Source organism: Trichechus manatus, unplaced genomic scaffold, assembly GCF_000243295.1.
Source record: "Trichechus manatus latirostris isolate Lorelei unplaced genomic scaffold, TriManLat1.0 scaffold00012, whole genome shotgun sequence".
NCBI lineage: Eukaryota > Metazoa > Chordata > Mammalia > Sirenia > Trichechidae > Trichechus > Trichechus manatus.
Genome location: NW_004443948.1, coordinates 384900 through 409783, shown reverse-complemented (window position 1 = coordinate 409783; position 24884 = coordinate 384900). Strand labels below are relative to the sequence as shown.

General features: G+C 32.8%; 1 protein-coding gene across 2 annotated transcripts in view; it reads left to right on the top strand.

Annotated features, from left to right (window-relative positions):
- The window catches only part of ARL13B (ADP ribosylation factor like GTPase 13B), a 99640-nt gene extending 74884 nt beyond the window's left edge, over window positions 1-24756 (top strand). For both annotated transcript variants that reach the window (XM_023726625.1, XM_023726624.1), the window contains 7 exons: window positions 5699-5804; window positions 6636-6838; window positions 9995-10109; window positions 13057-13282; window positions 16705-16821; window positions 17765-17833; window positions 22699-24756. In XM_023726625.1, coding sequence (XP_023582393.1) covers window positions 5699-5804; window positions 6636-6838; window positions 9995-10109; window positions 13057-13282; window positions 16705-16821; window positions 17765-17833; window positions 22699-22775 — 913 coding nt within the window. In that variant the 3' untranslated portion in view covers window positions 22776-24756. The remainder of the gene's footprint in view (window positions 1-5698; window positions 5805-6635; window positions 6839-9994; window positions 10110-13056; window positions 13283-16704; window positions 16822-17764; window positions 17834-22698) is intronic.
- Window positions 24757-24884: the final 128 nt, after the last annotated feature.

Genomic DNA, 24884 nt, shown 5'->3' with positions numbered 1-24884 from the left:
GTCCTACTCTCCACTTTGAGTGTGTACCCTCTTAATTTCTGGCAGCTGAAGATGTTCCTTTCATTCAAATTTAATGATGTATTTTTAAAATATATTTGTCTTCTTTCTGTCTTTAAGATTATGCCAAATATTTGTGTGTTTGGAGCAGGAGCGAAAATTTTCTGTGTCTGTACGTCTTGACTGTACATCTTGAAAGTCTTTGCAGAGTAATTATAATTTAGAATGATCCCCAAATCCTTGTTCATCTGTGCTGAACTTGACAATGTAGGTACTCATGTGCATTTACATGATGTATATAAATTACATTTTCTAGTAGTTGAATACTTATAACTGTGTGTATAATGATTTCCAATTTAATTTGATTTTGTATCTTCACAAATTAGAATATTAAGGAAAATGAGACATCTAAGCATATTAGAATTTAAAAGTGGCTTCCCGCAGACATGGACAGAGTTCATGTAGGCTAAAAATATTAAGTTTATAGTTGTGAAAGCATTTAATTGCTAAGGCTAGATGGAATTGATAAGCCCACCATCTTATGCAATCTTTATTGTACCTTAAATTTATTTTCTTAATATTGGAAGAGTATTCACCAAAAATGAATCATCTTTTTGCATATTTAGCTTACTGTAGTCCTATGCAGTTTTGAATTCTACTAACAGCAACTGAATATATATCTTTGAGTTTAAACAATTTGAAAAAAGAAAGTTAGAATACTACTCTATACATATGTTAATCAATATTGACAATTTGCTCTGGGGAATTGAAAAGCAAACCTGTATGACTCAAAGACAAGGTTCTCCACCCCATTATAGATAGGAAGCATTCTGGGGATAGAAATATAACTAAAAATTACTGAGTACTTTAAGAGATATGTCCTGGGATAGGTACTTTATAGATTTATAGTTTTTTTTTTTTTTAAGTAAAAAATTCCTTTTAGTAGTTACTGTGATGATTAAGTAATGTAGTTCAAGAAGTATAACCAGTTTTTATCCAACATGAAGTAGAGTACTCTTGCTTTTGTGCACAATTTGCAACATTTCCCTAGTTGAAGGTGAAAGAAGCTGCTCATATTGGAATATAAACCTCTTCAGGTACTTAAGCAAAGACAAAAGAGTAACTTCTGAAAACAAATAAAAAATTACTGTAAATTCTATTTAATCTTCAAGTTTGTCTAACATTTTTTGTAATGCAGTCTTTAAATGCTTTTTTTATTCTGTTTTTATTTAGTGTAGATAAATATTACACTATAAAATGTTGATATAAAATATTGAGAATTTTTTTAATGTTAAGACTTATTTAATTTTGAAATCTCACTTATCTGATTAAAGTGAGCTATATATGTAGGCATATATATGTATATGTATAAATGGTTTTTATGTTAAATTTAAAACTTTGGAGCCATGAAGATAACATGTTATTAATCCTAAGTATTACATAACCAACTTTTAGGTCTGCCCTTAAAATACTTATGAAATGTCACTGTTATTTTGATTTGAAATGAGATATTTATTAAATTCTAACATGGTAACAATTATAAAATAACTTGAAGAAATCTCAAAAAATAAAGTATATTTAGATTAAGCCGCTATTGTTTAATTTTGAATATTAAGCATATTTGTTTATGTTGCATTTAAACTGTGCAGGCTTAAATTTTTCAAAATGTTGGATCAAATGTAATGTTTATATTAAGTATTTCCATTTCCATAGCTGAACAATTAAAATGGTGACTGGGTACTTTGATAATTTGCAGCAGTCCTTTTACGATAAGATTACTTTCTGATTTTCTAAAATTAATTTAAAAGATCCTGAGAAGAAACAATGATGTTTAAGATCTTATAGAAAGTTATCTTAACTTTAAGGTTACATATGTGTCAAATTTGGGCGTAAGCTTTTCATAGAGGTGTTCCTTAAAGCATACACAGTATGGTTAATTTATAGACTGCTTATAAAAGAAAGAATTTTACCTTTGTTTTTATAGGACCTGGCTTTCTAGTGTTTCCAAAATGAGAAGTTGTTTTGTTAAGGACTTTAAAAAAATATTCTTTCCTTTAACATGGATTTTTGTCACAGTGATCTGTTTCTAAGAGCTCTAAACCCAAATCCCTTTCAGTATATCAGTAACATTTATTAGCAAATCAGCTGCCTGTAGCCAGGTCCAAATATGAGAAAAACAAATAACTTTAATTCTCTGTTGAGCTATTTTTAAGTGTCACAGCATAACCAGATTCCAGACTATGGATATCTAACCTTAAAAAGTAAAAAAAAAGAAATGGTTTAGTTACCTTTTGTCTTGTTCCTTTTGTTGGTTTTCCACCTGCCGTGTTGGAGTCCTACCTTTGAGAGAAAATCTCAGTATCATTTTATGTAATGTTTTGATCAAATTATTTAAATCTCCAAAGTTCATAGGCTAATTTCTGAGTAGTTTTCATATCGTTAGCTTAATCGAAAGCCAAATAATGAGGTCAAATAAGTTGAAGATAAAGTTGTCCTTTTGCTGTTAATATCCTACCAGAAGAACAAATTGCTTACTTCACACGTGGAGAATCCGGTTGTGCCTGTTAGACGCCCGTTGGAGCTAGTCAGTAACAGGAAGTCCTTGTTAAACTACTTACCTAGAGTGTTTGGCACAGGTTTTACAGTTCAGACATACATTATATATAAAATACATTACTCACAAAAAATGAGTTTGCATTTAAATAAAGATTGTTTTGTTTTCTTTAGTTCTCAAAACTTGCTAAAAATATAAAATTTGGGATAAATAAGAAGAGCTGGTATAAAGATTTTTATGGATCCATTTACTTTAAAATGATCAAACTCTTTCCTATTTTAGAAAATCACACAGGTCTTAGCTCATAAAATATTCTAGAATTTCAAAACTAGAGCAGCCAGAAAAGAGCTCGTGTCTTTAAACCTTCCACCCCACTTTTCTTTTTACTATGCATACTACTTTTAAAATAATTTCTTTCATAGTTTTCAGTATAGAAGAATTAAAGTTATTCAGCAATATGTGTTAAGAATTCAGAATTTTACCAAGGGAGAAAATATTTATAAGTAAAATTAGAAATGAAGTTTCTTCCAGTCCACCAAATTTTCTTTACTCCCCACCCCCCTTTTTTTCTTCTGAAATGTTATGATTTTTTTCAGGGTTGGGGGAGGAAGTGGAGCATTGCTATAGCTATCTAAATAACATTTGCATTTATTCTTTGACTTTGTAGACCCACCACTTCTTGTAATCTGTTTCCCAAAATAATAAATTAATTTTAACATACTTATTCATCAGAGCACTCTTTGTAAAAACAAAAGACTGGCAAAACCTCCAAAGTCTTTCAGTTTAGGGCTGGTTGAATAAATAATGGGACATCTATACATAGGGGCATTATGCAAGTGTAAAAAATAATAAAGAAGATTTCTTTATACTACTACAGAGCAAATCTACTGTTCAGTTTTTAAAAAGTCATGGTAGGAGACTGTTATAGTATGCTAGCTTTTGAGGAAGAAAAAGAGTAGATATAATATAAATAGATAGATATAGATACAGATACAAATATATTTATAGGGTCTCTATGAGTTGGAATTGCCTTGATGGAAACAGGTTTGGGTTTGGTTTTGGTATAGAAGCAATGACAAGGCAATAGCAGTAAGTATCCATAATGCCTAGATTGTGGTCTTTAAAATACCATTAGCCACCTATACTTATTTATATTTTAAATAAGAAACAATGGAGAGGTAAACTAGAAACTTATCAAAATTGCTGCCTATAAGCGAATGGAGGGAATAGCGAGAAGGAAAGGCAAAGAGATGGAAGAGAGCTCTTTCTGAATGGCCTTGTTTGTTTTTATAGTTTTGAATTTGGAACCATATAAATGTGTTAAAGATTAAATCCAAAAAAAAACAATGACATCAACAAAAATTATCTCTAAAAAGCCTGGAACAATTGAATCTAGCTGCTATCTAGATGGTGGCATAACCACACAGAGAAGCATTTTTTTAAAAAGTTTTAAAACTCAGTATTTTGACTATGTATCTCTAGTGGGAAATATCTTAGAGACAAAAATAACCACAAAGAGATCTTAGCCTACATTTAGTAGTCTTATTTTTAGTAATAATATTGATATTATTATGTTGAAACTCATATATTTATAGACTAAAGCAATTATGTTAGTGTTAGGAACTCTAATTTTTAACAGAAAAAAGATACAAATAAAATCTAAGAAGTTAAGTAAACACTTGATAGTATTTGATTTGAAATAGAAAAATCGATACTAACTCATTTTTTTCCCTAAAAAACCTACATATTTCCTATCTTTGTCTAATGAAAGGATCTAGAAGCAATGACAAATCAATAGCAGTGAATATTTGTAGTACTCAGATTTTGATCTTTAAAATACTATTTCCCACTGAAAGGAACTAGGGCTTCTCAGAGAAATGAATGATTCCAGGTCTAGGACATTTTTCATAGGAGAGAGCAAAGAAGCTATCAAAAGCCATTGGAGTTGTATCAAAAGGACACAAGAGCCAATCTAAAGGGGACTCTCACTGACCAAGTATGGGAAACTTTGAGCCTCAACATGAATAGTAATTGTAATGGATGAAAACGCATAAAATATATTTTTGAAATCCATGAATAATGCCCTTGTGGAGTATGTATGTAAAATGACCTGATGAGGAAGATATCAGCCCAATCCCAAATGTTGGAAATTCTGTAGAAAAATGACTTGTTTTGTTCTACAGATAAATGTCATGGGGAAAAGAGGTGGTATCGGGGAAGGGAGCTATTAAATATCCAAACAATGCATCTTGTTTGAGCATAATACTTGTAAAAAGACATCAGGGGATATTACATTAATTAAATAATTTTAAGGACTTACTGTTAATTTTGTTGGATGTGATGGTGGTATTGCGGTAATGTTTTTTTTTAAATTTTTGGGTGAAGTGATATGACTTAGGAGGAAAAAGTGGAAAGTACATGGCTGATCAGAATGACATGATGTTGATAATTTATTGAAGCTAGGTAATAAAGAGTCTGTCCAATCCTGATCAACACAGTGTTTTATTAAAGCTTTTGACTTCTGCCATGTGATAGGCAAATAGTAGTATTTTGTTGTAATTCTTAACTTTCCTTAGGAGTTTTGTTTTGTTTTTTAATTTTGTTGGTGTTCACTAATTTGTTCCTAATTGAGTAAAATGTTTTTTATGCCCAGTGTTATGCCACGTGACATAGAAATGGTCCCATCTCCAATAAATTGCACATTTATGTGGACACATTCACACACTGGAAATGCAGACGAGCTGAAGTATTACAAGCTCAAACTTCCGGCATTTACAACACGATGTTATGTCTTTTAAGAAGATAGGAACATAATGTGAAAGTTGGAATTGATAGGTTGTGGGCTGTGGAAAGTAGTCCACTTCTTGTTCTGTTTATGTTTTTTATTGTAGTTGTTGGCATATTTATCTATTACATAAGTTTTCTTAATCTTCCTCTTTACCTGACATCACTTTATAGACCAATTCTTACATAATTTAAGTAAGCAATAATAAAAGAAAAATGATGAAATCGATGTTGCAGTATCTTCTAAAACCAGTGTGTTCTGTAATCAGTGGGATTAAAACTTCGGAATGGAAGAACATGGTCAAAATATTAAGTGACTGTTACTATATATTTGCTATAAAGCTGCTTCATTTTTCTCTCTAGGTTGGCAAATAAGCAAGACAAGGAAGGGGCTTTAGGAGAAGCTGATGTGATTGAATGTCTGTCTCTGGAAAAATTGGTCAATGAGCACAAGTGCCTGTGTCAGATAGTAAGTTGTTTTTTTTCCCCCTGTCCTTTGAAATATGTTCATCATAATATAGTGTATATGAAAGGTGATAGGCATTTAAAAAATAGTCTTTTAATATGATTTTTTTAACCCAGGAGATCACACTGTCACTGTTCTACTGTTTTACTTAATATTGTAATATTTGTTTTCTGTTTAACAGTCATTAATTTCCATAAACTATCCTTTAAGATTACAATACTTTGAGATCTGCTTTTTGTATGAGGTTTTAAGATATTGCTGACAAGGTGTCATGTTACAAATTTTGTGCAGTGGTTAAAAAAAAAAATAAGGTTTAAACAGATTAAGAATTTTATAATGAGTTTTGAACAATCGTATCAGGCGAGTTATATAATACAGCCTTAAGAAAAATGAACAGAGAGGATTTAATCATTTATTCTGGTATCTTAAAATAATCATTAAGCTGTCAATCTTAGTGGATGTTTACTGCTCTAAATTCCCTGGTGTAAGGAGTTAAATCTTCCTGGTATTTTTATAAGTAAGGATATTTTTTTTTCTAGCAGTTCAATTTCATTTTCCGGCTTATTTAAAATCATAAATGACACTATAGACTTATTGTCATGATATTTCCTGTAGCTTATAGATATTATCCGTAAAATATTTCAACTCCTGTGTATTAATGTTAGTGATTATTGCAGAAGTGTATTTTGTAAGTTAAATAAACAGGTGCTCCATATCATTAATATAAATGGATTAATTTGCTCTGCTAGTAATTATCCTTAATGCTATATGGATAGATTTGTGTGAAGAGCTTTTAGTTTTAATCTTTGAGTCAAATCAGTTCCTGTGTTTCAGGAACCTTGTTCGGCAGTCTTGGGGTATGGAAAGAAAATTGACAAGTCCATTAAAAAAGGTCTTTATTGGCTGCTACATATCATTGCAAGAGACTTTGATGCCTTAAATGAACGCATCCAAAAAGATACAACAGAACAACGTGCTCTTGAGGAGCAAGAGAAAAGAGAAAGGGCTGAACGAGTGCGAAAATTACGAGAAGAAAGGTAAGTCGATTAAATTTGTAGCACGATGCATTTGAAGAGTCCCAAAATACCACCGTTTTATGAATAAATTATTTTATATGTCCAGTTTCCTTTTTATGTATGAAAGAAGACACTAAGTAGATATTTCTGTTCTTTCAGTAGATTTTTCTCTGGGTAAATTTGGGTTATACATTTCTAAGTTTCTGGTAGTGTTACAGTAGTTAAATTTACTCCTTATATATTTATTATTTCTCAGAATTTTTTGAATTATATCTCTGATTTCTTATGAGTATCTTTAGTTCAGTGATTCTCAACCCACAGGGCGATTTTGTCCCCTAGTGGACATTTGGCAATATCTGGAGATATTTTTAGTTGTCACAGCTAGGAGTTAGAGGGTGTTTCTAGTATCTAATAGGATGCTCCTAAACATCCTAGGTTGCAAGGACAGTTCCCCACAACAGAGAAATAAGGTGCCTGAAAGAAAACCTTTAAACTAAATTTACCAAACTTTAATTTTTTTAAATATAATGTTTACACAAATTTTACCAGAGTTAAGAATCAACTTAAGCAAAATCTGATTTTCACTAGTTTTGTCAGAGAATAGACTAAGTTGTACTGTATCAGGTTTTTCAAAATATGTTACCTGAACGAAGACATTTAAGCTAAATGAATGTGCTAAGATTTGAAAAGAAATTTAATTTTATAAGAGAATCCCAGAATTTCTTTTTCTACTGGATTATTATATAGTGAGGGGTGGTGGGGGTCCAGGGAAGGCTTTTTAAGTGAGCTCCTGTACGACTGGAGTTGCAGTCCATCTAATGTTATTCTTTTTTTTTTTTTTTAAGTTTTTTTGCTTTTTACATAAAGATATTCTAGATCGTTATATGGCTTATTTTTCCTGTGACCATTTCTTCTTTTCTTCTTAGCCATGCCAGTCATGGTCTGAGGCCTGTACTGTTGAATAAACCAAAACCAAAGCAAACCCATTGCCATTGAGTCGATTCTGACTCATAGCATCCCTATCGGACAGAATAGAACTGCCCCTTAGGGTTTCCAAGGAGCAGCTGTTGGATTCGTACTGCTAACCTTTTGATTAGCAGAAAAGCTCTTAACCACTGTGCCATGAGGGCTCCCGCTGTGGAACAGAGTCTCCATAATCAAAAGTATATTTAATTTCTTAAATCCAATCTGATTGGTTTATATATTCATCTCCATTGTTTTTGAAAAACATTATAACGTGCTACTGCTGATTTGTAAGAAGTATATTGTTACTGTCGTTTTTGTTAGGTGCTGTCGAGTGAGTTCCAACTCATAGTGACCATATGTACAACAGAACGAAACACTGCCCAGTCCCAACCTATTATAGATTGAACTATGCCCCCCAGAAATGTGTGTCAGCTTGGCCAGGCCATGATTCTGAGTATTGTGTAGCTGTCCACCATTTTGTGATCTGATGTGATTATCCTATGTGTTATAATTCCTAACCTCTATAATATTAATGAGGCAGGATTAGAGGCAGTTATGTAAGTGAAGCAGGACTTAATCTACAGGATTAGATTGTATCTTGAGTCAGTCTCTTTTGAGATATAAAAGAGAGAAAAAAGCATAGAAGAAGGGGACCTCATACCACCAAGAAAGAAGTGTCAAGAGCAGATCACGTCCTTTGGACCCAGTGTCCCGGTGCTGAGATGCTTCTAGACAAGGGGAAGATTGATGACAAGGACCTTCCCCCAGAGCCAACAGAGAGAGAAAGACTTTCCCTGGAGTGGGCACCCTGAATTCAGACTGCTAGCCTCCTAGACTTTGAGAGAATAAATTTCTATTTGTTAAAACCATTCACTTGTGGTATTTCTGTTACAGCAGCACCAGATAACTAAGACAGTATTTGGTACCAGGAGTGGGGTGCTGCTTTAACAGATATCTAAAATGTAGATGCAGTTTTGAAAGTGAATGGGTAGAGGCTGGAAGAGTTTTAAAATGCCTGATAGTAAAAGCCTAGATTGCCTTGAAGAGACTGTTGGTGGAATTATGGAGATCAAAGACAATTCTGGTGAGGACTCGGAAGTGAGGAAAGCTGTAACACCAGAGATGACACAGACAGTGAGAAGCAGCCCCAGAGAAATGGCAGCAGAACCAGGAGACCGGCATGTGGGAGCCAACCCACAGAGCAAGAGAGCTGAGTGCCTTCAGGCAGAAATGTTCCTTGCGGAGTGGGGTGCTTCTGAGCACTTACTGGTATAGCTAAAGAGCTTTGAAACACTTGCCCCTCCTTATTCATTGTCCAACTTTCGCATACATATGAGGTGATTAAAAATACCATGGCTTTCATCAGGTGCCCCTTAGTCCTCAAAGTAAAATCTTTTCTTTTTAACACTTACTTTAAAAAGGTCTTTTGCAGCAGATTTGCCTAATAATACCAGTCCATTTTAGCTCACTAATGCCTAGGATATCGATCTATTTGTGTTCCATTTCATCTGCTAATAATCAGAACATAGAATGTACAACGTATGAATGTAGGAGATTTGGAGGTTGCCCCCCCCCCCGCCAAAAAAAAGAAAGAAAATGAAATGCCACAGTTGTTATCTAATTAAAATATGATACATAACTTGATAAAGTATTTCACTTTATATTAGTGTTTTGTCATATACTTCTATATGATCAATCTGTAGATGCTGCTACTCCACTATTTTTGTATAATAAACAAGAAATATGCTTTTGAACATGCTTGTGTATAAATAAAAAACATAGATTGGATTAAAAAGATGTTCTCCCAAGTGTACTTTTCACGAGAAGACACAGCCCTAAAGAACATCGTTAACAAGAGAATTTATTTATATCAGCACCAGTGGAGAGACGGCACTGATTTTGGAGGGTAATTAATAAAGATAAACTCATGGTATGTGGCAAAATAATTAACATCAACTGTTGACATAAAAAAGTCGGTAATGGGAAATGTCATTTTTGTCATTATGTCTTTCTTTTAAAATTCAGATTGTTAGTCTTTACATGGGGGTAAAGGTTTATAGTTACATAAGAATTCCTAAAATAGTAATTAAAAGCCATGTTCAGATGTTTAAATTACAAAGTTTAATAGCTGTAAACTTACTGAAAGTTTTCTTAAACATGGGTTGGTGCTTTCTCATGAGGAATTCAAATTGTTTTTTCTTCAATCAATAGAGAAGAAAGAGAACGCGATCAGGCTGAACTGGATGGAAACAGTGGTCTCACTGAGTTGGACCCAGAACCAATTACTGTTAATCCTTTCCAGCCAATAGCATCTGTGATCATTGAGGTATGGTTGGTGGCAAATGCAATTTTTATATCTTAAATTATAAAGTTGGAAGTTGGGAAAGGAGGCATGTAGTTGGGAAAAGGAGACTGAGTAATAGAAGAGTTTCATCAGAGATTATTTCTGAAAGAAGTTAAATGTGGGAGATGAGTTGTAGGTTTATTGCTTTTGTTCCTCTTCAAACTTACCTTTTGTTCTAGTGTAAAAATGGAAAGATGACTTAAATATTAAATGAGAATGAATATGAAGATAGAACGTAGCAGTTATATAGTTACTCTTCTGATAAATCTTTTTTATCATTTATTTCACATGATGGTAATACATTTACCATTATTTACAGGATCCTTGACCCTGTATTGCTGTTGCTATCCCTTTGCAGTAATGTTTAGGTGTTGATGAAGCATTACCGTATATACTTAATCATGATACTTAATAATGTTAAAAAAAATTGTAAATTCTCCTGTATCTAAATAACATTTGTTTTTAGTTGTCCTATATTTACCGAAATTAATTTGTAGATTATAATTTTGAAGAAGTTAAGTTGTAGGGGTGAGCTTGTGTTTGTATGCCTGTGTCTGTGTTTCTGTGTCTTTCTTTTCAATGTCTGTTGGTGTATAGAGTTTAGGTATTAGCCCTGATTTCCTGACAGTCAGCAGCTGTGCCTCCTCGGAGGCAGTGTTTCCCAAACCTCCTCTCCATTCACTCAGAGCTGAATGTGGAGGCTGGCTTGCTGTTCCTGCCCGTTGTTCTCCATTCCTAGTGCCCAGTCACTGCCTCCTTACATACAGGTGCTCATCTGGAAAGGTGGATGATTGTTTCCTCCTTGGGGCTGCTGCTGAGAAGGGAAGCAGCTCCACAGGTGAGAAGATGGTTGTATATTTGTGGTATCATTTCATTTTACAAAATAATTGGTATTATGAGATATTTTGTCTTAAGTTGCTCCAATACTCAAAAATTGTTTATATTACATCTTCTATTAACACAGTTATGTTTGCCTTAACTATGTGCTTTTCTAACTACAATAAAGCTATCTTAATGGAATGAGCTATTGTTTTTACCCATCCTATCAAGTATTTGTTGAATTTTGTTTTATATTCTTTTAAACATATTGGTAGAGAAGAAGAAAAACAAGTTTTACTTTTCACATTGTAACATTACTCTGTTTATAATAAAGCTGACCTGGTAATAATGACCAGTTATTATAGAATAGCATGGGTATAGATTAATTAGAAGACCCTAATCCTTCTCCTAAAGTTGTATATTTCACTGTATAAAGGATAAGTGAACAATACTGCTGTACAGCATAATATACCATATATAGAAAGTCTGTAAATTAATTAGTAGCATGGGAAAGTACAGTTGATATGTTTTTAACAAAAAGTAATTTTAAGAAGATTGGTCAGTAAAGAAATGAAAATAAATTGCTAATAGCTTCCTTCATTACCTTGCATAATTTTCTTCTTTTTTCTGTAGAAAATTTCTCCTTTACAATTTTTGCATTTTATAGAAGCACCTAGCATTCCTTTTATTTTACCAGAGATAATTCAAATAGTATGGTATTAGTTCCAAAATAGACACACAGATCAATGGAACAAATAGAAGTAAACCTAATTATGTATGAGCATTTATAAGATGATAAAGATGACATTTCAAATAAGCAAAACATGTTGGAACAACTAAACAACCATTTGGAAAAAAGCAAAATTATTGAAAACTGTATGTCAAATTAAATTTCAGAAGTATTAAGGATTTAGATATTAAAAAAAATCTTAAAAATACTAGTAGATAATATAGTTATATATTTGGTTAAATATTTATGTATGTCTGGAGGAGAGAAAATTTTCAAAGCAGGACAATCAAGGCATAAATTATAATGAATAATGGATAGATCTTACTCTATTCAAATTTTAAGAAGCTGTTCTATAAAGTTAAAAAGCAAAAATAAATAAATAGGGAAAATATTTAAGACACAGAAGACAAACAAAGAGCCTTTACTGGTTACTATAAATATGAGAATTTAATAGAAATACGGACATTAGGTTCCCCAAAGAAGAAGAAGAAGGAAAAATGGCAGTAGGCATATATAATGATAGTTCAACCTCACTAATAATAAAGACATTTAAATCAAATCCGATGAAATCAAAACAACAGATAAAAATATTTATAAGCTTGACAGAGATTAAAAAAATTAATAGTTATATGCAACATTGAAAAAGATGTAGGGAAACACCACTCCCCTAACCCTTTGGCTGGGGTGTAAATTGATTCAGTCTTTCTAAAGTGAAGTTTATGAATGCATATCACATTTTATAGTGTGCTTATTGATGCAACAATTCTACTGTTAGGAATTTATCCTAAAGCATTAATAGGCCAAATGCATTTTTTTATAATAGTGAAAAATTAGAAATAACTTCTTTGTTCATTTGTAGGAAATTGGTAAAATAAGTTATGCTATAACTATTCAGATGATAATGTAATTGCATTTATTTTGTGTCAGACACTATCCTAAGCATTTAGTATTCATTGACATTGAAAGAAATATATATTCTTAAATAAAAATTTCAATTTTTTTGGTTAAAAAACAAATGTGTAAACATGTATGTATAGAGAGACAGTTGCACATTCATGTGTGTTTGTGGGTAGTGTATGTCTGTATGTGTGTGGGGGTAGGCAGAGAAAAAGAACTCTTAGTGATTATACGGCAAATAGTGATCATCTCCAGAATGAGACGTTACTGATAATATTTGTTTTCTTTTTTTATACTTTCTGTATTTTCTAAATGTTTGGCAATTACATGTTTTAGTGATATGTTCAACAAGTAATTTTTAATAGATGTATCACAGTGTCCTTTAAGTTACAGAATGCTCTTGGGTGGATTATTTGATTTCCCCTTTGAAACTATCTTAGATAACAACCATTGTAGTAAAATAATATACTTCATTTTTGTTAGAATGAAAAAAAACTTGAAAAAGAGAAAAAGAGGCAGAAGATGGAGAAAGACAGCGATGGCTGCCCCCTGAAACATAAAATGGAGCATGAACAAATAGAGACCCAGAGCCAGATCAGTGACAGTAGCCGAAAAAACAATGAGTTTGGAATAGTAGAAAATTACAAGGAAGCATTAACTCAGCAGTTGGAGAATGAAGATGAGACAGACCAGCAATCTTCAGAATCAGGTGTTAAATCTAGTTATTTAAAATATATGACTTATTTGTATTTCTTTTATTATAATTATTTTCACAAAAAGATGTACTATATTATATTTTGTCTTCAAATATAGTATTCATCATGACTTTTCCATGGTTTTTATTATTAGCCAATTTGCTCCTAACTTAATGTTTTTAATCATGATGGCTTTGTAACTTAAAAGGATTTCAGTAAAAAGTTCCCTTTTCAATTTTATTTTCATAAATTTAGAACACAGTGTATCCAAGAATTCTTGGAAATGTGTTTAATACCTTTAGATTTTTTTTTAAAGCCCATAATACTACAATTAGCCTCTTTTTTAATTGACTATTTCAATAGGATGCAAACACGAAACTTTTAAAATGTCTTGTCCAATATCCATTTTTCCTCTTATTTTAATATCATACAAAATCTAATTGGTAATTGTGTTAGTTATCTAGTGCTGCTATAATAGAAATACCACAAGTAAGTGGCTTAAACAAACACATTTTCTCACAGTTTAGGAGGCTAGACGTTTGACTTCAGGGCACTGGCTCCAGGGGAAAGCTTTGCCTCTCTGTTGGCTTTGTGGGAAGGTCCTTGTCTCTTTTCAGCTTCTGTTTTGTGATTCCTTGCAGATCTCATGTGGTGTGGCATCTGTCTTCCCTAATGTGTACTTTTTTGCTTCCTTGTGTAATCTGCTCTCATATCTCAAAAGAGATTGATTCACAACACACCCTACACTAATATTGCCTCTTTAACACAACATAGAAAACCCACTCCCATATGGGATTGTAACCACAGATATAGGGGTTAGGATTTACAACACATATTTCGGGGGGACACAATTCAATCCAGAACAGTAATTGCCTTTCCTAACTGGTAGTGTGATTTAACAGGAAGTTCAGGTCTTTGATGTCATGGAGAGACAGCCTGCATTATTCAGGCAACCTGTGATAGAATCCTAACTCTCCCATTTACTAAACCAAAACTCAAACCCATTGCCATTGAGTTGATTCTGACTCATAGTGACCCTATATGACAAAGTAGAACTGCCCCATATGGTTTCCAAGGCTGTAAATTTTTACGGAAGCAGAATGCTACATTTTTCTCCCTGGGAGTAGCCAGTGGATTTGAATCACCAACCTTTTGGTTAGCAGCCTAGTGCTTTAACCACTGCACCATGTTATTATGTAACCTTGTTCAGTCCTAGCTTTCTTATCTCTAAATTGAGGGGGATTTATATAAAATAACCCTGCAATGTTCCTAGCACTGTGCCTGACGCATGGAAAATGCACAATAATTGCCACTTCCTTGCCATTGCTACTTGGTGATATGGTTGAATTGAACATAAGAATTTTTTGTACAGGGTCGCAGCATTTATGGGAGGTAAGATCTCAGTCCCTGAAGTGCAGATTATCTAACATGGACATTTTTCTGGATGAATAATATTAGATTTAAAAGTTAAACTTTTTGTCCATTGGGAAATTCACATCAACAGGGAACTACCAGAAATTCAAGCCAGATTCAGAAGAGGACATGGAGTGAGACATATCATTGCTAATGTCGGATGGATTTTGGCTGAAAGCATAGAATACCAGAAGGATGTTTACCTGTGTTTTATTGACTATGCAAAGGCATTCAGCTGTGTGAATCATAACAAATTATGGATAACATTGCAAAGAATGGGAATTCTAGAAACTTAATTGTGCTCATGAGGAATCTGTACACAGACCAAGAGGCAGTCGTTCAAACAGAATAAGGGGATACTGCATGGTTTAAAATCAGGAAAGGTGTGCCTAGTTAGGGTTGTATCCTTTCACCATACTTATTCAGTCTGTATGCTGAGCAAGTAATCCAAGAAGCTGGACTATATGAAGAAGAATGTGGCATCAGGATTGAAGGAAGAGTCATTAACAACCTGAGGTTTGCTGATGACACAACCTTCCTTGATGAAAGTGAAGAGGACTTGAAGCACTTACTGATGAAGATCAAAGACCATAGCCTTCAGTATGGATTACACCTTAACATAAAGAAAGCAAAAATCCTTACAACCAATAAGCAACATCATGATAAATGGAGAAAAGATTGAAGTTGTAAAGGATTTCATTTTACTTGGATCTACAGTCAACACCCATGGAAGCAGCAGTCAAGAAATCAAATGACGCATTGCATTGTGCAAATCTGCCGCAAAAGACCTCTTTAAAGTTTTAAAAAGCAAAGATCACTTTAAGGATCACTTGAAGGTGCACCTGACCCAAGCCGTGTGTTTTCAGTGCCTCGCATGTGAAAGCTGGACAGTGAATAGGGAAGGCTGAAGAAGAATTGAAGCCTTTGAATTGTGGTGTTGGCAAAGAATGTTGACTATCCCATGGACTGCCAGAAGAACAAACAAATCTGTCTTGGAAGAAGTACAGCCAGAATGCTCCTTTGAAGCGACTTTGTCTCACATACTTGGGACATGATATAAGGAGGGACCAGTCCCTGGAGAAGGACATCATGCTTGGTAAAGTAGAGGGTCAGCGCAAAGATGAAGACCCTCGACGATGTGGATTGACACAGTGGTTGCAACAGTGGGCTCAAACATAGCAGTGATTGTGAGGATAGCACAGGACTGGGCAGTATTTCACTCTGTTGTACATAGGGTTGCTGTAAGATGGAACCGAGTCACTGGCACCTAATAACAGCAACATAGCTCTGTCAACAGAGGTAAACAGAAGATAGACTTATTACAGTGGCTTCTCGATTTCTTGAAAAGACTTTCTGACACTAATACATTGTTGAAGAGCAAAATGATTTGACTGTGATGTAACAGCTCTCCTTCCACAGCCCATTCTGAGTTTTATGGAAACGCCTGCTATTAGACAACTATATCTGCTTAGTATGACACTAGGAAGGAGTCCCTAGGTGGCACAAATGGTTAAACGCTCAACTACTAGCCTAAAGGTTGGCGATTCGAACCTACTCAGTGACACCTGGGAGGACAGGCCTGGAGATCTGCTTTCAAAAAGTCACAGCCTTGAAAACCCTGTGGAGCAGTTGTACTCTGCACACGTGGGGTTGCCATGAGTCAGAATCGACTCAGCGACAACTAACAACAACATGACACTAGGCAACAAATATAAGTTATTTTTGATGAGCTTTTTTTTAAATTCTGAATAATTTTTCTTAGAATTTAAAATATAGGATTTTTGTTGTTTGTATCATTTTCATTTGTTTTTATTCATTCAATAAGCAATTACTTAAAAAATGGATTCTTAGTTTAAACAAGTTCAAATCTGGTTATTGGTAACAGTTTCTGAATTTGGATAGAAGATATGTTTCTATGGTAATAATTATACCATATTTTAGTTGTGTTCTTTTTTTTTTTTAATTATAGTATAGAAATCCTCTCTTACCCAAGGTATAAACTTCCACATTTGTATTCTTGTAGATAACAGTAAAAAGAAAACTAAAAAACTAAGAATAAAAAGGAGTCACCGGGTGGAGCCAGTAAACACAGATGACGCTGCTCCTAAGAATGCAACACCACCTCCTCCACCTCCTCCTGGTGAGTACATTTACAGTGATATCGAATTTGGAAATACTGGTTTAAACAATGGAGACAAAAAGAAAAGGAAGGAAAGTTGCGTAGTTTTTATTCAGTATACTACTTTCTTTGTGAATTTTTGAAAAAGGTATGTTCAAAGAATTCTTCACTCTGTCTACTTTGTCCAAAATTTATCAACAGACATATCTGTTGCTTTTTTTAATCAGAAAAAAAGTCATATAAAAGCAAAAATTAAGTAAAAACTAATAAGAAAACTTTACCCAAGCACTTCCTAGGATGTGTTCAGATTCTGTATGAAAGATCAGTACCCAGATTGCTAAAAAAAAAATTAAATTTGATGGATTGGTGAATCTTTCATCGTGAAAGTTAACATTTGAAACCAAGGTGTGTGAATTTTTCCATTATATTTCTAATGTACATACTCACTTTCTAAATTTCTGAGGATTAAATAGAGTAGTGCCTGTAAAGAACTGGGACATTTTAGCTGCATAGTACTTACGAGTTCTTTTTTTCAGCACAAAGCATAATACCTCATGTACTGTTGGTGCTTGGTAAGTGTCTGATGACTGAATGACTGTAATGCCATTGTCACCCTTCAGTGATGGCTTAAGATAGTAAAATTTTCCTTTGAGAGTTTTTCTAGACTTATTTATAGTATTCAATTTGATAATAAAACATTTCTTTTAGTCTCTGCTAGGGGTTAGAACAGTAACCTAACTTAAGGGTTGTTATATTTTTAGTTAAATGTGAATAAAAATTTGAAGCAGATGTTAGCAGCCTATACAAGACATTTCAAATGAGCTTATGGCTATTCAGAACTGTGTCCTTCAGTATATCTGAATTAACATCAAATGTTGTATGTACTTCCTGTCAAGGGAGGGATCCTTTCAACAGACATAAAGACACATTGTTTAACATGTTTTAAATGTTTTGTTTTTTCTAGTTGGCTGGGGCACCCCCAAAGTCACTAGACTTCCAAAACTTGAGCCTCCTGGTGAAACACGTCATAATGGTAATGCAAAAGCATTAGTTTTCAGATATCATCTGTACATCTTTACATCCACTTTTCTTTACCTCATAATTTTAACTTGTGTTTTATTTTTGGAAACCTTTGCAATTCACAAATCCTTTTTCATTACTTAATTTTTTTTTTTCATTTTATTTACTTTTTTATTCTTAAGTGCATTTTGTGTCCATACAATTTGATTTGATGTTTATCTTAAAATACAGAAGTAAAAATAATCATAGCTTATGTTTATTAAACATTTATGCAGATAATTATGAAAAGGGAGAAGGTTTTCAGCAGTTTAAATTAAATATGAGACATTACAATTATAGTGTTGAAAAACTGCAGTGTCCTACATATTCTCAATAGACTCAATGATAATACCACATAATTATTATTTTCTCTGCTCCTGGTAAGATACTCAGGTACCAAAACCAAACCAAACCAAACCCATTGTGTCAAGTTGATTCCGACACATAAGATACTCAGATGTTAAGTATTAAAATGAAGCAAAAATCAACAAAATTTGTAGAATCAGAGATCAAATCAGTAAACCAAATAAAGTTCAGCTAAATAGAATAGATAGTGATAGAAAGGAAGTTACTAAAGACTTAATTGACTCAAGTAAACAATTTTCTTTAAATGAAGATAACATTAGCCATAGTCCAGCCAGTATATATAATTATATGTAAATGTAGCTCAATAAACTTATTCATCGAGAAAGTCCAGTTCCCTTTTGATGGCTCTGTGTTTACTTAATCTAGAGCTTGTTTCCTAAGGAGATCCAGTTATTAGATTAAAAAGTCTGAAATTTAATCTTTAGATTATTTGAAGTTATATCAAACTGTATAAAATATTTTTTTATTCAAGAAGTGCATAATATAAATGTGATATTTGCTTTGTTTTTCAGAATACTGTAAGTCAGTGATGAAATATATCCTCATAATCATTAGTGAAAATGAAGGATTTTTTTTTTTCATTTCTAAAGATAGATAAGTTTGTCCTTAGACTATATCAGAATTTCCGAAATGGTTATTTCCAGTGAAATCACATATTTCTGTTTTGTTTACTATCTTTCCATCATGATGTTTTTATTGACTACAGTAGAGAATAGTTCTTGTCTTATACCACTCTGAGTACACTTGTATGTGTTAGAATACATTTTTAGTTTAAATATTTACCATGTTGTAAAAAATTAAGTCATGTTAATATGTGTGTATGTGTATACCATGTGTATTATTTCTTTCTCTTACTTAATTCAGCATTCAACAAGCAACTATTTTGTCTTAGGCAGCAGCTAAAACATTGGTAATATCAAGATGAATAAGGCATGCATTCTGCCTTCGTGGAGATACTAGTCTAACAGAGAAGACGCTAATTCAGCTAACTACAGTATACATGACAATTCACAGTATACAGTAATAGGTTCTGTGGTGTAGAGTTGGAGTACTGTGTACAAACACATGGGGGATCAGAGAAAGGGTCAGTAGAACTGGGTCTTGGAAGAATGAGAATAGGCAGTAGGTGGAAGAAACAGACTGTTCAAAGGTAGAGAGAGGAAAGACATTTCTTATTTGGAGAATAACATGAATTTATTCATGACTAGACCTTAGGTTCATATGGGAAGAGAGGGTAAGAAAGAGGAACTTTAAAGTTATAAGAGAGCATTGAAACTGGAATTGTGCCTTCGGGCCAGATTGTGAAGGGCCTGGCGTATATGTTAAGATGTCTGGACTTGTTATAATTTTTTAAGACATACTCTGCATTTTTAGCAGGGAAGTAGTAGTATTTGATTAGTTACTTAGGAAAATAACTTTGGTCGTGATGTAAAGTACAGACTGGATGGTGGCTACCCGAGGTAAGTAAGGATCCTGGTTTTGTGGCTGTTGCAGTAGTCAAAGTGAGGAGTGAGGAATGGAAATTAGAATGTAGAGTAAAAAATGTATTCAAGAAATATTTTAACAATTATAGTAAATAAAATTTATGAAGGGATGTGTGGGTCGAGGGAGAGAGGAATAGAAGATAATTTGGCTTACAAGGACTGGATTGTTGGTGCTATCTCTAAGACTGAAAATACATGAGGAGGAAGGAAACTTGTTTTGGAGACATATAGTGGTGTCTGTAGGCTTATCTGTTTGGAAATGTGTACAAGTAAGGCAGGTACAAGTAAGAATCTGGAGCTCAGGACTAAAAAAAGGCTCAGGTGGGTGGCTGGGAGGGTGTGTAGGAGTCAAGGAAGTGATAGTTTGCTGTTTTTGAGGGAAAGAATGCAGAATAAGAAGAAAAGAACTCATGGTAGCATCCAGGAATGCATTATAGTTAAGGGGCAAGTGGAAAAAGAGGTTGAAAGTCGGCTGAGAAGATTTTGGGTTATTTTGTTGTTGTTTGCTTTTCTGTGTTTGTTTTTTTAAGTTAGAACTCCTGGGAAATAATTATAATAAATTATTTCCATTTAAGTACATATCCAGTATTTCATTTAATTTCCATTGTAGAGCAGTAAATTTTATCTTCTCAAGGCAGAGAGGAAAACATCATAAGTACACAAGTTTAAAATATCTTTGTTATTTTTCCCCATAAATTCTAATAATTAAAGTATATTTAACCTGTGTTTCCAAAATGTGCAGTCAATTCTGCTTTCATTAATGGAGAAGAAAGCAGGTATGATCAATTATTATTATTTTTTAATACAAAAAGCTTGCATTAGTTTTTACTGTTTTTATGAGATCTTCATCAGAGATGCTGATCCTCTTCTCTTCCCTAAATTTATCCATACTTTTTTGCCTTTAAAACAGCAGCATCTTGACAAAAGGTTGATGGTTAGTAGACAACAGATACATGATGAACTAAAGTAGATAATTACAAATTGACTGTAATTGCTTTGGCACTTAAAATTTACTGAAATGAAAAATAATTTGCTGTGGTCAGATTGGAAATTTTTAAGGTAGATTGTTACTTGTTCTTTGGTTATAGGTATTTTGCCTTGATAGCAGTTCTATTCTATTTTTCTAATTGTTTTTATTGCCTGCAAAACTTGCTCAATATAATAGGCAAGACGGATGCACTCAGAGAACAGACTTAAGAATCCATATTCACTTTAACACTCTCAGTTCATACTTTATCAACATGTTGTGTATTATATATTTACATTATAAGGAGCCCTGATGGCACAGTGGTTAAAGCGCTCAGCTGCTAACCGAAAGGTTGGCTGTTCCAACCCACCAGCCACTCTGCAGGAAAAAAATCGGACAGTCTGCTTCCATAAAGATTACAGCCTTGGAAACCCTATGGGGCAGTTCTACTGTGTCCTATAGGGTCACTATGAGTCAGAATCGACTAGACAGTAACAGGTATTACACCTTATGAGAAACAAAGATTCTGTTAGTCATAATACCAAACTAAAAAATATTTTCAAATCTTAGTATAAAGAAAGATAAGATTTTGTGTGTAGTTTTACTGTTTTTCAATTTTTCATGTTAAAATAGTTTGAAGCCCGTTATTGAAATGTGTGTTGGCAATGTAGTTGGTCATTTCAGTTGGGCACTAAGATTGACTTGTATGCACTACAATTAAGGCAATGAGAAACCTACTTTGTGTAGAACAATTTAATCTTCTGGCAAATAAATAATACAGAATCTTCTGTAGAAATAAACTAATTCTGTAGCAGGGGACAAAGGACGCTTATTGCCGAGTATATTGATTTATCTTTTAGGAGGGTATTTTTAATTTCTAGAAGTAAAAACAACAGAAAAAATTATATTCATCTGTGGTTTAATTGTGAGTTCTATTATGTATTAAAATTCTCATTAATTTTGAATTTAAGAAATTAGAAAAAGTATACTTCAAATTTATCAAAATAATTATTTCTATTATTTTTAAAAATATAACAGTAATAATAAATGCATATACCATGTGCCTGGAATATAGCTAAGCACTTGTGTACATTATTTCATTTTAATTCTCCCAGTAATCTTGTGAGAATGGATGATGCTATCCCTGTTTTGTGCATAAAAAAAAAAAACCAAACCCATTGCCATCAAGTCAATTCTGACTCGTAGTGACCCTATAGGACAGAATAGAATGGCCCCATAGCGTTTCCAAGGAGCAGCTGGTGAATTTGAACTGCTGGCCTTTTCGTTAGCAGCGAGCTCCTAAAGCTCTTAACCACTGTGCCGCTAGTGCTCCATATTTATTTCAAGTGATCCTAAGCATCTTTGCCTCTAGAGTAAATTTAAGGTAATACATAGTCCAGAAAGTAATTACCTACTATAAGCTAACATAGGCCATTACATTTATAATCCAATGTATGATAATTAAGGAATAAGAATTTATGAAGTACAAAATAAGACTTTTTTGTTTTTAATATTGAATATGCCCCAAATCACCAAACTATATTGAAGCATCTTTGTAAAACATTCCTAATTCCTAATTAATGGAATAATTCATTAATGCTTCTCCCAAAGTATCTAGAGAGTAATAGGCATTAGATAAGAACATGGATTGTAAAAATCCTGACTTATCAGGGCTTTTGGAACAGGTTCTTTGGGTTTTGAATATTTGTTAATTGTTCTAATGTGAATGTGTAATTGGAAAACAAAAATATTTAACAACAAATATATCCATTTGGTGCAGCTTTTTATTAAGTTATGTAGAGATTAATTTCTAATCTAGAGTTAGGAATTTAGTAGTAGTGTTTTAAATTTTTTTGTATTTTCTATTCTTAACTTTTTTTCCTTTTCTCTCCACTTACCGCCTCACCTGCCAAGTCAGAGTGTCATAATTTTTTAAAGATGTTGATTGGAAAATAATGAATTGTGTCAAAAATCTGAATTTATCGTAACTGTTTTGCATGCTGATTTCCCTTCTTTATGTAGATTTCTATGGGAAGCCACTGCCTCCTCTGGTTGTACGGCAGAAACCTAACAGTGATGACCATGATGTGATCTCATAACCAAGTTAATGTGGATGAGCTCTCTTTATATCAGCACGACAAAGTGGAAGGCATTCTTCTTTCTCGAAGAAGAAAAACCCTGAGCATTGATGACTGGCAAGATAACCACAGCGATTTTAGTGGGGAGATTAAGACTACCAGCCACAGACCTAAGTTATCTGATAATTACTCATCCGTGTTCTTCATGGTTAAAAAAGAAAGGAAGTTAAATGACCAGTATAAGGGATAAGCATTTGGACCAAGTTAGCAAGATGTAGTGTTGACTCTGGTTTACACATCCCCACTCACGAGCATATTCCTGAAGGAAGATCTCTTCAGAAAAAGAGCTGATGGATGCCACATTTTCTTTACTATTTGTTTAATAGCCTCTGTTTCTACATATTAGACCTTTTTTTGTAAGATACATGTGCATGTAAGGGAAGCTCTTGTGAATTTATAACCTAAAATTTTTAACTATTTTTATATTTTTCTAAAACTTGTATTTAAAAGTTTTAATTACTATGATATTGATTGTGTACTTTTCTATAGATGCTTTTTTTAAAATTGTGTCTGGAAAATAGAATTGATTTACTTGACAGCCGTTGACTATGTGAACAGGATATATTTATGGCTTGTAGTATTGTTCTTGAAGTGTACATCCTAATTTGACCTAATTTTAAAATATTAGCTTTTTTAAATAGTAGATTTTCTGATCTTTATTCTACCAAATTATGTTATTTGAAAGCACTTCCAAAGGATAGAGTTCAATTTTATTTTTGTTGTTGTTAAACGGTTTTCTTGTTTCAATAAATGAAAGAGATTTGAAATACCTTTTTGACCTAAATGTTTTTTTAAATGAATAAGAATGTTATATGAAATATTACTAAAAATTGCAGTAAACATAAACACCTATTTTAAATTCAGAGATCAAAGTGCTCTTTGTCACCACCTTGTTATGTTACAAGCTATAGAAACTCTTAGGTCATCCCAATTCTGTCTTATATTTTACAACCAGGAAGTAGCTTGGATACCGAAGCAATAAGAATATAAATACTCAAAAATTAATTTTATAAAGAAATAATTCCAAAATAATTTCTTAATTTAAAATTAATAGCATTCTCTTGTACTTAAAAACACATCCATAGTATTCTGTTTGTCCAACATATAGACAAATTTATATATATATATATATTTTGAGTAATAGATGCATAATACTGTCTTTAACTAAAAGCATACATTTTTTGTCAAGCTGAAAATACTATGAAGAGTATGATTTCTATACTACCCTGTAAAAACTGGTCATCTTGGTAACTTGTACTAACAACCGACATATACTGGTATCTGAGAATAGCATTAATAAGTACTTCTAAAGCAGTTTCATATGATTACTTGATAGCATCACATTTTATTCACCATATTAAAACTCATTGAACTTTTATTACTCAGGTCATTTATAACTCTAGTTAGCAATACACGAAGTTTCTTGGAGTTTTGTTGTACATGTGACCTACCTAGCTCACTGAGTGAGGGAAAAAAGTATTCTACTTCAGATAAAAAAATCCATAACAATCTAAATTTGATAGATGGCTGAAATGTGAGGAAAAGTAACACAACAAGACAGGATACACATTTTGAAATGAATTTTAGAGGAAAAAATTATTTGTATGTCTTTTGATTCCTTTGTAACATTTACATTTATTCACTTTTTTAACTAAACTCATACTTTTGCCATCTTTTTATATTCATCTAGTTTGAGAGTAAGTATAATTTTAAAAAAATTTTTGTTTCCTACCAATGATTATTCTGTATATAGTAATTACTACAAGTCCATTTAATTAAAAATAAATAACAATGATTTTGAAATTATATATATGACAAAATAGAATATTTTATATACAGTATCTCATAAAATTAATTTGTATCCTTATTCTAAAAATACTTTAAAAGATGTTTTGTAAATCCTGGTGGGTTTTAATAATCAAATGCCTTTTTTGTTATATGCTGCAGGTTTATTCTTAATGATTATGAATTATAACATTTTCACACAATAAAAATAATTTATATCAGTATGCTGTTTCTTTTTCATTTAATGGATGTAAATGTTTTTCTTCGGATAATGCAATAAGTAAG